The 15,863-nt window shown below is 48.8% G+C and overlaps 1 protein-coding gene across 1 annotated transcript; it reads right to left on the reverse strand.

The window, feature by feature from the left end:
• Positions 1-1,771: 1,771 nt before the first annotated feature.
• Positions 1,772-15,310, reverse strand: CHRNA3 (cholinergic receptor nicotinic alpha 3 subunit). Its single transcript, XM_072950925.1, has 6 exons — positions 14,976-15,310; positions 13,157-13,296; positions 12,999-13,043; positions 11,730-11,839; positions 7,942-8,953; positions 1,772-3,490 (listed from the first exon to the last, which is right to left on the reverse strand). The coding sequence occupies exons 1-6, from the start codon at positions 15,241-15,243 to the stop codon at positions 3,362-3,364; spliced, it is 1,704 nt and encodes a 567-aa protein (XP_072807026.1). The 5' UTR covers positions 15,244-15,310; the 3' UTR covers positions 1,772-3,361.
• Positions 15,311-15,863: the final 553 nt, after the last annotated feature.

The raw sequence follows: 15,863 nt of genomic DNA on the forward strand, positions 1-15,863 counted from the left end.
TTATCTTACTAGATTGCCCATTAGAACATCTCCCTGCATGATTGAAGTAATAACTGACTGAATAACATTTGACCTTCAAAAAACAGCAGCAAAATAGTATCTAAACTGTACTAGTAAAAATCTGATGTTTGTATCCTGGAAAATAATTCTTCTTTGTAATCAACAGTGAAGCTCATCTTTTGACTGTGATGGAAAATTCCTGTTTCATTTGAAGACTGATTTCAAACTTCCTGCATTTGGTAAAGGTACACATTAAAAAATTCTCTGTCCTGTATTCACTGGGTGACAGCTGATCTTTAGTATAGCATTGTGCTGCTATAGTGAACAAGCTGATCACTGTGTGATGACGATTGACTATGATGCTGGTTTATTCTTTCAATGCTTAAACTGAACAGTTATTGCATCAACTATTTTTATAGCTTACCTTCCATTGTGAAATCATACAATAGACAACTCCTATGGACACGCAGTAGCATATCCTTAACATTAACTTCAGTCCTCTTGTCCACATTTTCCACAATTAATAGAACTACCTTCTATATTAATTGTAGTAGCATCTTTTTATCCTTGATTCTAGAGGTGTCCACTATAACTTGGTGAATCCCATTGTAAGAACACATCTGTGGATTCTACTGACTTGTTCTGTGAGAAAACCATCTTCCAAGATTAAAGATGGTATTCTAATTATGTACAAGCACACTGTTACATGCCTGTAGTGCTTCACTTGTACCTCTTCCATTCCAACAATTACAGTACCAGAATCTGAGAGTTGCCAGGGCCTTTCGATGCCTATTTCTATGCATTCAGTACCGTGTCATGTGTCACAGGCAAGGATGTGCTACTGCGTGTCCAGGAGAAAAATACTGATAGAAATCTTGCATTTGATTTAGAACGCCCAGCTCTTGAGAGAACAAATGCCTTATTTATTTATACTAAGTAACCAGTCCAAGTTCAAGTCAACACTATCTGGAAGGCAGAGGGGATCCTGTCTAATTTGCATTTTATTGGCAGGTGTTTAATGCTATTTGATGAGTTTAAATTGCGGGATGGCTCTTACAGCATGTATACCTCCCTGATCCCTGTTACCAGTATCTCCATTACTGTTACTTTCAAATGTTGTATGTAAATTTTATAGAAATCTTCTTTTGACTTATTGAAACATGAGTCACAGTGAGCTGAAATTCTGTCAGTTTTATTTTTGCATAGGAAAAACAAAGGCTAGTGAGATTAAAATGGCCTCTGAATCATCTCTTGCCGGTGGTTATTCAGATTCAGAAGTGGAGTATGGGATCCTCTTGTCTTAGAAATTTGTCTAAAGCAGTGGTTCTCAACCAGGGGCAGTTTGTCCCTAGGGGGACATTTAACAATTTTTGGAGACACTTTTGGTTGTCACATTGGCAAGGGATGGGGATACGTTATTGGTGTCCTGTAGGTAGAGGCCAGGGTGCTACTAAAAAGCCTATGATGTACAGGACAGACCCCCACTCCACAACCCTGCCACCAGCAAAGGATGATCCAGCCCAGAGTGTTACTAGTGCTAAGGTTGAGAAACCCTGTTCTAAAGGTTCCTTGACAATGAATGTTATGACTAGGCATAATTTCTCATAGTATGATTCAAAATTATGAAATAATCGATGCCCTCTGCAGTAGAGGCATGGTCCTTCGACTGTTGAAAAACAGTTTAAAACAATAAGAAGTGCATGGTAACTTCACGTGCAGCAAGACAGTAGTGAGGTCTTGCTGAAATAGTATAAAACAAGATAATGGGCTAAGTAAGAAAACCATTGGGAGATCTGTTGTGTTACTGAACCAAATGGTTTTTCACATCTCTGAACAGCAAGTTTTTTCCCTTCAATTGTCTCGACCACTAAATAAAAGAAAAAGTTTTCATATTTAGCCCATTTTTACATGATCCACAGCACAGCATGCTACTGCTCACTGTAGAAGAATTATATTTTGACATTTCTTACCCTTACCCAAAAGGCTGGTTAAATGTTTGTTTACATAATACTCTTGACATTTTTCTTGCATGAATCTTTTTTTTTTTACAAAAATCAAGACAACTGGATAATAAACCTTGAAATGACAAAAACATAGCCAGCAGCTTGATGATATAAAGTGTGTTACTATTATGAAAGAGCTTAAACATAAAACCTAAAACAATAAAACTCTTAGAAGAAAACAGGACAAATGCTTTATGACACTGGATTTGGCAGCGATTTCTTGGATATGACACAAAAAGCACAGGTAAAAAGGAAAAAAAAGACAAGTTAGACTTCATAAAAATTAAAAAATTTTGTGCATCAAAAGACACCATCAACAGTAAAAAGGCAACCTACAGAATGGAAGAAAATATTTGCAAATCATATATCTGTTAAGGGATTAATATCTAGAATAAACACAGAACTCCTAAAACTTAACAAACAAAACACCTGATTAAAAAATGGGCAAAGATCTTGAACAGACATTTCTCCAAAGAAGGTATACAAATGGCCAATAAGCACGTGAAAAAATGCTCAAAATCACAAATCATTAGAGAAATGCAAATCAAAACTACAATGAGCTACCACTTCACAACCAATAGGATTGCTTTTTTCAAAAAAACAGAAAACAGGTATTGATGAGGATGTGGAGAAACTGGAATCCTGGGCATTGTTGGTGGGAATGTAAAATGGTACAGCTGTGGTGGAAAACAGTATGATGCTTCCTTAAAAAGTTAAAAATAGAATTGCCTTATAACCAAGCAATTCCATTTGTGGGTATATATATCCAAAAGAACTGAAATCCGATTATTGAAGAGAGATCTGTACACTCATGTACGCAGTAGCAATAGTCACAACAGCCAGAACATCTGAGCAACCCAGGTGTCCAACAACAACAGATGAATGGATGAGCAAAATGTATATACTTACAATGGAATATTATTCAGCCTTAAAAAGTAAGGAAGTTCTGCAATTTGCTACAACATGGATGAACCTTGAGAATATGTGAAGTAAAATAGGCCAGTCCGAAAGACAAATACTGTATGATTCCACTTACATGAGGTACTTAGAACAGTCAAAGTCATGAAGACAGAATGTCTGATGGTGGTGGCGGGGGGAGGGGGCGGTGGAGAACAGGGAGTTAGTTTCATGGGTCTAGAGTTTCAGTTTTACAAGATGAAAAGAGTTACAGGGATGGATGATGGTGAAGGCTGCACTACAGTGTGAACGTGTTTAATACCACTCAACTGTGCACTTAAACATGGTGAAGGTGATGTATTTTATGCTCTAAGTGTATTTTACCACGATAAAAAATAAACTTCAAAGACTGAGCCCCAACACACACCTAAATAACCTCAGGCAGACACGGAGTTTAGTGCTCATGCATCATCTCTGGCCATCAAGGGCTGCAGAAACAACCCTGCTGTCCCTAAAATGCACACCAGGATGAAAACCCACAGGAAAATACGATCGATCACCATGGCAACATACTTCCAGTCGTCTTGAATCTGAAAAGCAAAAACAAAAATCATGAAAGAGGGACAAATTAAGCAGGAAGGAAAAGGCAGAGTGAACACATTCTCAATACTAAATGTTTATGTGTTTCAGTAGGAGAAGCCATTCTGCCACCAATCTGCAAGAAAACTTCTTTCCTCTAATTGATGTAATCTGAGGAAATCTACCATTCTCAAGTTTCTCTTTGTGCACTAGGGAAACAGGTCTAAAATATCATAGTAAGTGTATTTTAAATCAGCTTTACTTTTTTCTAAAAAAAATTCCATCTTTAATCTATAGATAACATGATCTTGTATATAGGAAATCCTATGAAATATATACACACAGCCCCCAAAAATCTATTAGAGTTAATAAGTTCAGCAAGGTTGCAGGGTACAAGGTCAATATACAAAAATCAATTGCATTTCTATACACTTATAATCTGAAATGAAATTAAGAAAATTCTGTTTACAATAGTATGAATATTTAGGTATAAATTTAACAAAAGAAGTGTTTTACAGAAACTTTTAAATATATACATAAACCATTGTTTCCCCCAAATGGAATTTCAGTTTATAAAGTTAGTTAGAATCAGTTCCTGGGCTTAGGCCTTTGTGGGAGGATTCGGGGCCTTTGTTGGAATAGCTAATACAGCCCAACAAAGTAAAAGATGGAAGAAAGGGCAAGGCTAATTGTATATAATACAGCTTCAATTAGGCCTGAAATAGTTAGAAGAATTGTATGTTAATTATACTCCTAGACAACTCAGAAAGCAAGGAAACCATAATTGAATTGAGAAAAAAAGAATCCACGAATCATCCGATTTTGAAGAAATAATCGCATAAGAAAAAAGAGGCAGCATGTGATTTAGTAATTTAATTAAGTGCACTGAGATGGGGCTGGGAGACAAGGATTTTATTTCACCATTACGAGCTTGAGTAAATGTGTCCTCTGGATGACACGGAGAAATCAACGGATTAGAATTCTAATGCCTTCTTTGCCACAAGTCACTTTACTTGAATTCCTAAGACTTTGGTTTGTAAAAGCTTTGAATATATAATAGACCCTGTGATTCCTCCCGACCTGTTACCGGCTAAACCTCCTAAGGCTCTGGGAGGCAGTGGGGCGGAAAACCACCCAGGCTTGTTACCATCGCAGCTCTGCTCCTTCTTAGATGTGAGAATCTGGGTAAACGATGTGACCTCTCAGCCTGCATTTCCTCATCCGTAAAAACCGGAGTAAGAACAGCACCTGCCTCAGAGTTGTTATGAGGATTAAATGAAACAGGGTGCCTGGCACGGGGTCCTTAGTGAGTAATACCCATGGATATTAATGCTGACTTAAAAAATGCCCATTACCCAAGGATAAATCTTGCTCTGACAGCAGTTCACATTGTTCAGCTTGGTGACGAAAGACAGGAGTTGCATCTTACGCATGGATATGAACAGTGCTGCCAACGGAGCTGTGGAAGTTAATTTTTTTGTCTAACTCTGGGTCTTTAAGGCACCGTGATATTGGCCATTCTCTGGAAACTTGGGAGCCTGTGATACGTTAGCAGGTAGATGAGTATTAGGCAAAATGGTGAACGTGCCCAAGCTCCTGGCTCCCTCTCGCAGCCCAGCCCTGGAGATGCCCCAGGAACCAGAGGGGACTGTGATTTAAAGACTTTCAGAAGCTGGGCAGGGGTGGCCTGGTGAGTGTCTCAGCAGAGGGAAGGGCTGGGGGGAGCTTTGCAGTTGTGCTTTTTCCTCCCTGAACACTGGCCTCTTCCCAGCCTGCCCCTCCCAGTGCAGAGAAGCAGGCGGGGAACCTGTGAGCAAAGCTGAGCCCAGCTGAGGTGAAGAGCAGGGCAGAGAAGGTGCCCACTGACCGCCCCACATCAGAGATGAACAACTTCGGGTGAGTGAGAGGGACTCGGAGGAGATCAGAGCCAGGTGGGAGGTTGAGAGAAGTCCCCTGAGGGACAAGGTCACCTGGAGGGGAGGAAGCACCCCTGAAGGGTGGTGTAGCCCGGTCCATGGCAATGTGCATCCTCTGTCTCGTGGAGCCGGGGTTTGGGCCCCTCCCTCAAACACTGTTCAGCAAGAATGGCTGACACCCCCAGAAAAAGTGAGCTCACAGGCTCCCAACACAGCAGCTTAGGTACTTGAAAGAACATTCACGAAGTGGATACGTTAAGGATTTAAACTAAACATGATATTCTCAGAGATAAGAGAAAAATATTGGAACATGAAGTAGGATCAGGCAGTGTTACTGAAGAACCAACTGGAAATACAAGTGTGAAAAACAGACCAGTGGCAACAAAGAGCTCAAGAGCTGGGGTAACTGGTGGGGAACGTACAGCCCAGGAAAGAAACAGGGAGGGTAAGGACCTCTCCCAGGGGCAGCAGGAAACGAATGAAGAAGGGGGCGACGTCAGAGAAAAGCTGAGATGCAGAGGCTGGGAGCAGAAGTGTCCAGGTCTGTCAACAGAAGTTCAGGGAAAGAGAAAAGAAGGGAGGAGGAGACTTTTACAGAAATAACCTGATTTCCCCAGAATTAAAGATGAGAAACCTCAGAATGAAATGGCTCATAAGAATGCCAAACCGGGGCGGGGGTGGGGGCAGGTAGAGCTCAGTGGTACCTTAGCATGCACGAGGCCCTAGGTACCTAGTACCTTTGTTAATTATTAAGTAAATAAACCTAATTACCTGCCCCCCCAAAAAAAGTTTAAAAAATACATAAAAAACCCACCATAAAAAAAAATAAAATTGGATAAAGAAAGGGTAGAGGATATCTGCAAAAGTTATTAGTGTTATAAATGAGAGATTCTCAGTAATCATTTATTTAATGTCCAACAATTGCTTCAACTGAATTTAAAGGAGAGCCTGACTTTTTGGCTAACTTTCTGGGCTCAGTGTGAGGTTCTGCATTCTTACAGTCATAAGACAGGCTCGCAGTTGCTCAGAGGGGTGGGCTGAGGAGAACGGGCAGCTCTTCCTGTCTCCCTCCTGTCTCGTCTACTTTCCTGTGCCATTCACAGCTGAATAAGGGGCTCCAGTCATTCCCAGGCAACATTAATTACCTACAGTGCATCAGGAGCTGAAATTATCTGGTAATTAGCTCTTTGCTAATAAGCAACCTAAAGCAGAGCCAATTAATTTTCAAGCAGAGCTTCTTATAAAATTATTGAACGTGATTCTGGTAACCTTGGGGGTAAACAGAGTGAAGCAGCCAAACACATAAATGTAGAACTTCCCTATTAATACCTATCACTAGTTCTAGCATAAAAGTTTTGGAGGAAATAGAAGTTCACCTGATTAAAAAAAACATGGGCAAGAGTTTCAATAGCTATTTCACAGAAGACATCCAAATGGCCAGCCTACGAAAAAAATCCCTCATCGTTACTCAACAAGGAACGTGCTAATTGAAATAGGGCTGAAATGCCACTTCATATGTGTGGCAAGGATGTGCAGCAGCCGGACCTCTCAAACGCTGCTGGGGTGGGGGAGCAGCGGTGGCGTGTCAATAGGTTCAAACACTTTGGAAACCTTACAGTATCCACTAAAGTGAAAAACACGTCTCTCCAGTGATCCAGCAGTTCCACCCCTAGGTATATATCCAGGAGAAATGAGTGTACGTATTTACCAAAGGACATGTGTAAGAATATTTATTGTGGGTTTATTCATAAAAGCCCCAAACTGGAATAAAACAAATGTTTAACAACTGTAGAATGAATCACCAGAAGGCGGTATTGTCATCGTGGAGAACATTACACACCAATAAAAATGAACCAAGAGGATAAACCTCAGACATTTTGTTGAATGAAAGAAGTCAGATATGAAAGAGGTTATACTATGCGATTCCACTGAAATGAAGTACAAGAATAGATCAAACTAATCAATGTAAAAGAAACTGGGATCAGTGGTTACTGAGGAGAAAGAGAGGTACCAACTGGGAAGGGGGATGGGGGACTTTCTGGGCCACTGGAAATGTTCTGTATCTTTATCTGGATCATGGTTACATGAGTGTGCACATAATGTAAAAATTCACTGAGCTGTACACTTGAGAGGTGTGTATCATGTTAATGACACTTAAATGGGGGGGGGACACAATTAGTAAAGTTTAAAACAAGCTCAGCTGATCAGTACTAACTGGAGATCATCTGGCCTCATGCCCTTGTCCAACCTCCCTCCTAATCCACTCTCTTGGCATCAGGTGTTCCAGTGGCCTGGGTGTGACTGCTGGCAACCCAGTAGCTAAATGCAGGGCACCACGTACTCACCACCTTTAACCATCCCATTTTACAGATGAGAAGACAAGGCTCACAGATTGAGACAAGGATATATACCTGGTAAATGGAGGAATAGAAGCCACTGATGCTGGAGTTTCATTCCTTAATCCCACCCTAAGCCTTGCCCCCAAGGAACCAATGAATGTTTGTTGAATGAATGAATGACCAGTGTGGTAACAGACATATTCTTACCTCTTTGGCTTCATTCTGTGCTTTCATGTTTTCTGCGATATACTTGACACTTTGGATAGCTTCTTTGATTTCCGGTGAAAGAGCAGAGAGGGACAGCACAGCATCGACAGATTCAGCGCTGGAGCTCCTCGTGAGGTTGGCACTGAAATTTGAGATTTTTACCCTGCGGTGGTGGCAGTAGCTGCACATCCCGTCCTGGCAGGGGTAGCCTTCCTTGCAGCCCTTGGACTCTGTGCGGCTGAAGCAATTCAGGTTGGAGAGTTCAGCACTATTGAAGGGTCTTGGCTTCTGAGTGGTACCCTTGTTGCTTGCCGGCCTGGTCATGAACATGACCCTGGGAAGCAAGTTCAGGAATATGGTCTTTACCCACGTGGGCATTGTGTGCGTGGTGGGGGTTCTGTAGTGCACGTTGAGCACAAAGACGGTGATGACGATGGACAAGGTTACAAAAATCATGGTGAACAGGAGGTACTCGCCGATCAGGGGAATGACCAGCGAGGTGGACGGGATGGTCTCGGTGATCACCAGGAGGAACACGGTCAAGGAGAGGAGGACCGAGATGCAGAGGGTCACCTTCTCGCCGCAGTCGGAGGGCAGGTAGAAGACGAGCACGGTCAGGAAGGAGATGAGCAGGCAGGGGATGATGAGGTTGATGGTGTAAAACAAGGGCAGGCGCCGGATGTACAGCGAGTACGTGATGTCCTGGTAGATCTCCTCGCAGCAGTTGTACTTGATGTCGTGTGTGTAGCCAGGGGCCTTGATGATGGCCCACTCGCCACTCTCCCAGTAGTCCTTAAGGTTCATGGAGTTGCCGATGAGGACCAGGTCAATTTTGGCCTTGTCGTAGGACCAGGAGCCGAACTTCATGGTGCAGTTCTGGTAATCAAACGGAAAGTAGGTCACGTCGATTTTGCACGAGCTCTTAAAGATGGCCGGGGGGATCCAGGTCACTTCCCCCGTGTACTTGAGCAGAGCTTTGGTCTTGTCGTCCACCTGGAAGTCCCCGACAGCACTGCAAAGACAAGGAAGAGACGTGTGGCACGCAGGTCATGACCATGTGGGCATCGAGTCCAGCTTCCCACACCACCAGCAGGTAAACGGCAAGTGATTATTAGTAAAAGCACAGAGTACGAGAGCTCCACAGGCGGCAAAAGGCCACCCATTTCACTGCCCCACTTACCAAGGGGGGCACTGAGGCCCAGGACCCTGCCCCCCCCAATCTGACCCACCCGTCACCCCCGGGGTATGCCACTGGTTCACTGCACACCCAGTAACTCCAGACTTGATATTTCTTGAGACACTCCCAAATGCCAGAGATTTTTTTCTTTTAATTAAAGAAATTAAAGAAATGAATGAAAGTGGTCATCCAGGTCTTTAGGCGACCTCTGGGGACATTTGCCACTTGCTGTCCCTATGGCGTGGCCCTCGTCAGTGCCTGCTTACTGTCTCCCTCAGGCGCCCAGGTGTGATCACACACATTACACTGAGCCCTGTGAGATGGGTCTGTTACCAGACCCTGTCTCTGCACCCTGATTCTACCGTTCACCACTCCCCATTCCTCCCCGCTCTGTATTAGAACGAATAATAACTGTGTTTTTGGATTCCTTGTCTTCCAAATCCAGCATGACAGGTTCCTTTGCCTAATGTTTCCCTGTCCTTCCCTGTTTTCTCCCCATGTTCCATCTTCCTTCCTTTTAGCTAGGTGCACCCTGACTTTCTTTATACACAGAGATATACATTATTCTGAGAACTGGCTTCGTGTTTGTGCAACAGGAGATCTGCTGATGACCAGCTCAACACCCTATGCAGTCTCGCATCCAAGAGGGCAGAGCAGACTCTCGACACTTCCCTAGATTTGCCTGGTTGATTTCTTGGAGTTCCGCATTTGACGGCGTTCGTGTCCTTCCAAAGGGGACAACCCTCAGATGCATTTGCCTGAAGGGACTGAAAAAAGTGGCAGACCTCATCACTTAGGGATGTCCTGCGTTGTTGTTCCTGGACAGGACTGCATGAAGGGGATATGTCCCGTGCCTGTCCCCTCGCTGGCCTCTGGCCCTCCCACCCCCATGTGCGTCTTTCTGCCGAGCAGGACAGCCTGCATGTGAAGACTTGATGCCAGATCCTCTCCCTGTCTTTACTCCAGCTGGCTGGGTGTCCCAAAGGGGCCCCGCGGGGTTTACATGCTCTTAGCCCTCCTTTACTCTTGCTGTGCCCTCAGTTCTGCATGATGATGATTCCCGGCCCGTGGCTGCAGGAAGAAAGGAAGGTGTGAGCAGTGGGGTGGGGGCACGGGGCCCCAGGTGGACTTGGTCGTGCTCAGCACCGAGGAGCCCTGGGAGGCTGGGAGGCTGGCCCCGATGCAGAGGGTTGACAGGACCCCAGGAAGGCAGAGGCCTTCAGAACAGCCTTCCCCACGGTGTCCCAGTCAACAAAACGGACCTTCAGAGCCCAGGGTCTCGTCTAGGAGTTGACAAACTACGGCCCACCGGCCTGCCCCCTGTTTCTGTAAATGCATTTTTACTGTAACACCCAGCCATCCCCGTTTGTGGTCCGTTGCCTAGGGCTGCTCTGGCACTGCCAGGGCAGGGCTGAGTAGCTGTGACCGAGACCAGAAGGCCCACAAAGCCCAAAACACTCGCTGCCTGGCCCTTACAGAAAACGTCGACCGACCCTGCTCTGAGGAGGAAACTGAAGGTCAGAGAGCGGGTCTTGCTTGCTCAGGGCCCTCTAGACAGTTTGTGGCAGAGCCCTGACCAGTCAAACTTGAGTCCTCAAGTGCGTGTTTCCCAGAGGCCCAACACTGGAGATCAGCTTACCTTGGTGGCTGGTGCACATGTCTACTGTATCCCAGGGATCCTGGGCACTGTGTCTGTTCAGACCAGGAGGCCTGCCTGCCTACCGGGGACGGTCGGCAGCCTCGCTCTGCCACCAGGAGACAGAAGATGGAGACCTCGCTGGGGACCGGGGTCTGGCACAGCCCCGCCACATAGAGGGCACTTGGTAAGTCCAAGTTGACTGAATAAATGACTGAAAAATAAATGAAGATCTTAGCCCCTCTGGGTGCCAAGAGATGGCTGGCAGCAAGGGATGGCCCGGGTGGAGGTTTCTGAGCCAGTGTGTTGCTGAGCCATGTGAAAGGACTAAAAAAACGAAAGGCAAGGTGGGTGCTGAGGTGAGCGGGGAGCCGCTTTAATAGAAGGAAAGAGTCTGAGCTGAGTGGGGCACGGGTATACGTCATATGAGAAAGATCACTGGGCATCTGTCTCTTTCATCTCTCCAACGTGCCTCAGAAAAATAGGGCAGCAAGATAGCAAAAGGAAAAACACACCACCCACGAAGTCAACAAAGTTAGGGTATGCAGCACCCCGTGAACACCAGATAAGAGTGTGGGGTCCAACTGCCACTGTCAGCGGCCCCTGCACAGGACACGTGTGGGACTAGCTACTATGGGGGCGGCCAAGGGAAGGGGGGGTTCTTCTGTCCCGAGAGCCCCAGACAAAAATCACCAGGAGGTATCTGCCCCTCAAAATAGAGGACCTACTCGGCATTGCATCCTCAGCAAGGGAAACAGTGAAACAGAGAGGGTGCCCCAGGTTCCAGTTTGTGGGAGAGGACAGGAGGACCGGGGTCCACCCCAGGTCTGCAATAAAGAACCTGCAGAATAAACCAAATGAACGAAGCCCTTTTGGAAAAGGTCCCAGGAGGGCTGCTTTCACAAAGTGCAGTGGGCCAAGTACCCAGGCCCAGGCTGACAGCCTGGAGAGGGTGGGGGCCCCCCAGCACCTTACTTGTTATACAGCACAATGTCTGGCTTCCAGATCTTCTGTGCGGGGACGTGGAGGAACTCTGCCCCATCGTAGTCAGAGGGGTTCCACTTAAGCTTGTAGTCATTCCAGATCTGGGAGAAAGAAGCAGGGAGGGAGAAAGAGGCAGTGGAAGGACCAGCATGGTTTTACTTCTCTTGACACCAGCCATCTTGGTGACCTCCCCACCTCTGCTGCAGGTCCCAGAGCCACCTCCAGGATGCAGACCACATTGGCGCAGATCCTCATGGTGGGGCTAGTGGGGGAGACAGCCCAGGGCTGAGTGTGCAGGCTGCCTCCTGGCTGCCGGGTCCACTGCTCCATGACCATGGGCAAGCGCAGCCCTTATCACTCAATGAGGACCACTAGGGCTTTGTCCAGACAATTCCAGTGCCAGGTCCAGGTCCCTGCCTTAAGCTCTAGCTGCTGACGTCCCTGAAATGCTCAGAAATGCCATTAAGCTCCCAAAGCAGAGCACTAATGATGGCACAGAACCCACTTCCACCTCCAGCATAGGCAGGGTTGGTCTCTGAAGGGTTTGGGGGAAGAAGCTGTGATCCCACCAGGGCCCAAGAAGTGTCTGGGTGCAGAGGCTGGGAGTTCTGAGCACCTGGGGGAGAGAGGTGAGGCGGTGGCCAGAGGGAACGTGTGCCACAGAGCGCCGAGTGGGCACAGCGCCCATCTGACTTCCAGCCTCCTGGGGAGGAAGGTTGCAGGAGCTGAGCACTCAATTGGCTGGGCTGCTGGGACGATCACCCTCAGGCCAAGGATTATCTGTCCACATCTGCACAAAGCCTCCCTGGGCAGGACGCCTGGAAGCCAACTTCTTTGGCCTCAATTTGAAGAGAATTCAGAACCCTTGCTCCCACCTGACCAACAGTAGCAACAGCATCTGATTCTGACTTAAGGATGAGTTTTTAGCAAGAGGAAGGGCAAGAGGTATCTCACGCACCACCCTAGATTCAGGGGCCAGGGCTCTAGGCCCAGGTCTGCCTCATTTTGTGTGAGCATAGAGAAGGTCTCTCTTTCCAGGCTACGGCCTGTCAGCTGGGACTTGAGGGGCTAGGCCCTGCACTCCTTTCAAGGAGAGTGGGTATAGAGCAATGTATGTGACCCCAAGCCCAGGAAGAGACATCAGTCAGTCAGTGAACCCCAATCACAGGAGTGAAGTGGGGGCTTTGGCCCTTGGTTCACTGACAGCAAAGAAAGCAGTCACCACCAGGGGGCAGCAGTGCACAGGGTCTGGTCACTTACTTGCTTGAGCCACAGGTTTGTCTCCATGATCTGGTTTACTTCATCCTAGAGAGAGAGATTAAGGTAGATGGTGAATTACAAAAACAAGGCTGGTTCTGGGAAAGGCTCTTCCAGAAGTTCCATACCCCCTGGCCACAGCTTGTGGCTCTGGCACTCACCACCTTCACCAGCTGAGACATGGACACCTCAAACTGGATAATGACCGGGTCAGATACATTGGCCACTGGCCGGATGATCTCATTGTAATCTTCGAACAGCCGCTCGAACAGACGATGCTCGGCATCAGAGGTGCTGGCCACTGAGGGAAGTAGCCCCATCAGATCCTGGGGGAAGTTGTCACTTCTCCCCACCAGGGACACCACCCACCTATAGCCTCCTAGCCACCTGCTGGGGGTACTCTCTGGAACTCCAGACTTTTGGACTAGTTACAGACTGGGAAACTGAGGCCCGAGAGAGATACGAATTCCATCAGGTCACACACATTCATTGAGAAGCATAATGGTTACAAGTCTGGGCTCTGAATTTGTATAGATCTGGTGCAGATCCTGACAAACTGCTTTGGGCTATGTGAGTGCAGGCAAGTGGCTTAACGTCTCTGAACCTCAGTTTCTTCATCTGTAAAAATAATGATCATAAATCTCCCACGGAAGGTTCTTAGGGGTGAAGTGCTTAGCTCAGTGCCGGCATAGGGTAAGAGCTCAAGGACTGTCCTCACCTTCTTTGTTACTACAGGGCAGTGCTGTGATGCAAATGTAGTCTGCCTAAGTACAGCCCCTCACTGTTTCCACAATGGAGAGATGACGGGTCCCCTCCCAGGGCAGGGGTCACCAGGGCCAGAGGGAGACTGCAGCGCAGGACTGGGGCTCTCTTTCTTCCCACCCAGGACCCTGTATTGGTTTGGGTACCAACCATCTTAGAAGCAGGTGCCTACCTGGCTCCCATGATCTCAGAATGTGACCCATGGTTCCTGCTTCACAACCTGATCAAAGACCCTTCCCTCTCTGAAACCCTTGGGGACGCTCTGTTTACAAGCCACACCCCAGGCATCTTGAGTCAGCTGTCTGCTGCTTCCCATTTACATATCTGGGGACAATCGGGGGAGCAGGTGAGGGGAATCCTTGGTGAAGTCCAACGCAACTTCTCCAAGGATCTTGGCTCCCCACCTCCCCCGAAATAAAGGAGGGGCCACAGGCAGGAGCTCCGTGCGGAGTGCGCAGAGCTCTGGGGAGTGGGGGTCTCAGCACCGAGGGGGCAAAAGCAGCGCTCTCCCAACCAATTACCCGCCGAGCTGCAGGGGTCGCCTGCAGTCCTGCCAAATTCCTCGCCCCTTGAAATCTACCAGTCCTCCCAGGCCACTCGAAAGGCTTTTCGGTGGCAGGTCAGGGCCAGCTTCACCCTAATGAGTTCCTTTAGGGACCCAGCAGAAGGCAGGGAGGCGCGTACTGCTGCTAAGGATCTCAAAGCAACCGACGAGAAGGGCGGAGAGGCGAGGACAGGGAGGAGAGGCTGGTGCCCTGAAACGATTCTCCTCTGCCCAGGTGGTCTTGGTCAAGTCTTTAGCCCTCTCTGGCCTCAGCTTCCCCATCTATTCGCGAAACGAGGAGGTGGGTGGGATGCAGACAGTGGAACCCGCGGCCTGGGCGCGCCAGTCCGGCACCCAGTACGCGGAGCAGGACGACGGGCAGGGCCGGGACTCGAATCCGTAACTCTGGGCGGGAGAAGGAAGGGCCTCCGTGCGGGTCCTCCCAGCAGCGCCCAAATGACTTTCAAGGACCCAGGAGCCGATGTGGAAACGCGCACCCCCCCAACCCAACACGCCGCCGGGCCGGAGCCCGTCCACGCGGGGCCCGAGTCCCCGGCCACCGCGCCTTTCTCCGCGCTTCCGCGCGCTGCGCTCCCGGCCGCAGCCCCTCCGGACCCCGCGTCCCCGCTCGGGCAGGGCGCCCTCCCTCCGCGCCCCTCGCCGCGCGCCCGTACCTGGCAGCAGCAGCAGCAGCAGAAGCAGCAGCGGCGGCGCCCGGAGTGGCGAGAGCCTGGCGACGCGGGCTCCGCGCGGGCGGGCGCCCATGGCTGGTCCGCCCGCGGGCCTGAGGCTCCGCGCAGACGGGGCGGGCGGCGTGGAGCCGGACTGGGGGGAGCTCGCGCGGCGGCGGCGGCGGAGACTCCCGGCGCAGCCCGCCCGCTCGGAGCCGGACCAGGGCGCGGCGCTGGCGCCCGGGCTGCCCCCGCCCCAGCCCGTCGCCATAGGGTTCTGCGCCCCTACCCGGGGGAGGTTCGCTCACGCCGGAGAGGAGGGACGCGCGGGCCCCAGTCCGCCGCACCGGGCTGTACTGGGCGGTCTCGTCCCTCCCTCTGTGGTCGGTGCAGCCCACGGACGGCCCCGCGCCCGGCCAATCGGAGCAGGTACTGGCAGACCACGGGGAAGAAGAGGGACCCAATCTCCGTCCCGGGCTTCCTGGGTGAGCGCGGGGCTCCCCATCCCCGGGCTTGGGGACCATCGGTCTACCCGAAAGGTTCTGAGACACCCTCAAAGCGAGGTCTCAAGATTTTAGGAGTGATAATGGTATATGTGCTTTTTAAGAGTCCTTATAGTTTACGACGGGGGTGGAGTTGGGGGTGGGGAGTCAGTTGAAACAATAGGGGCGATGAGTTGGTAATTGTTGAGGCTCGATGAGAAGTACCTGGAGGTTTGTTACCCTCTTCTACGGGATGTTTGACTGTCTCTTGATGAAAAGTAAAACGAAAGAAATAACAAAACTAAAAATGAGGCTTCGAAATGGAGCCATGGGAGAGAGTACTGCACTTCCCAGCCCCTGGCGCCCTGCAGAACCTCGTCTGCACCCCTCGGTGCCCCAGGACCACCCT

This window comes from Vicugna pacos, chromosome 27, assembly GCF_048564905.1.
Source record: "Vicugna pacos chromosome 27, VicPac4, whole genome shotgun sequence".
NCBI classification, from domain to species: Eukaryota; Metazoa; Chordata; class Mammalia; order Artiodactyla; family Camelidae; genus Vicugna; species Vicugna pacos.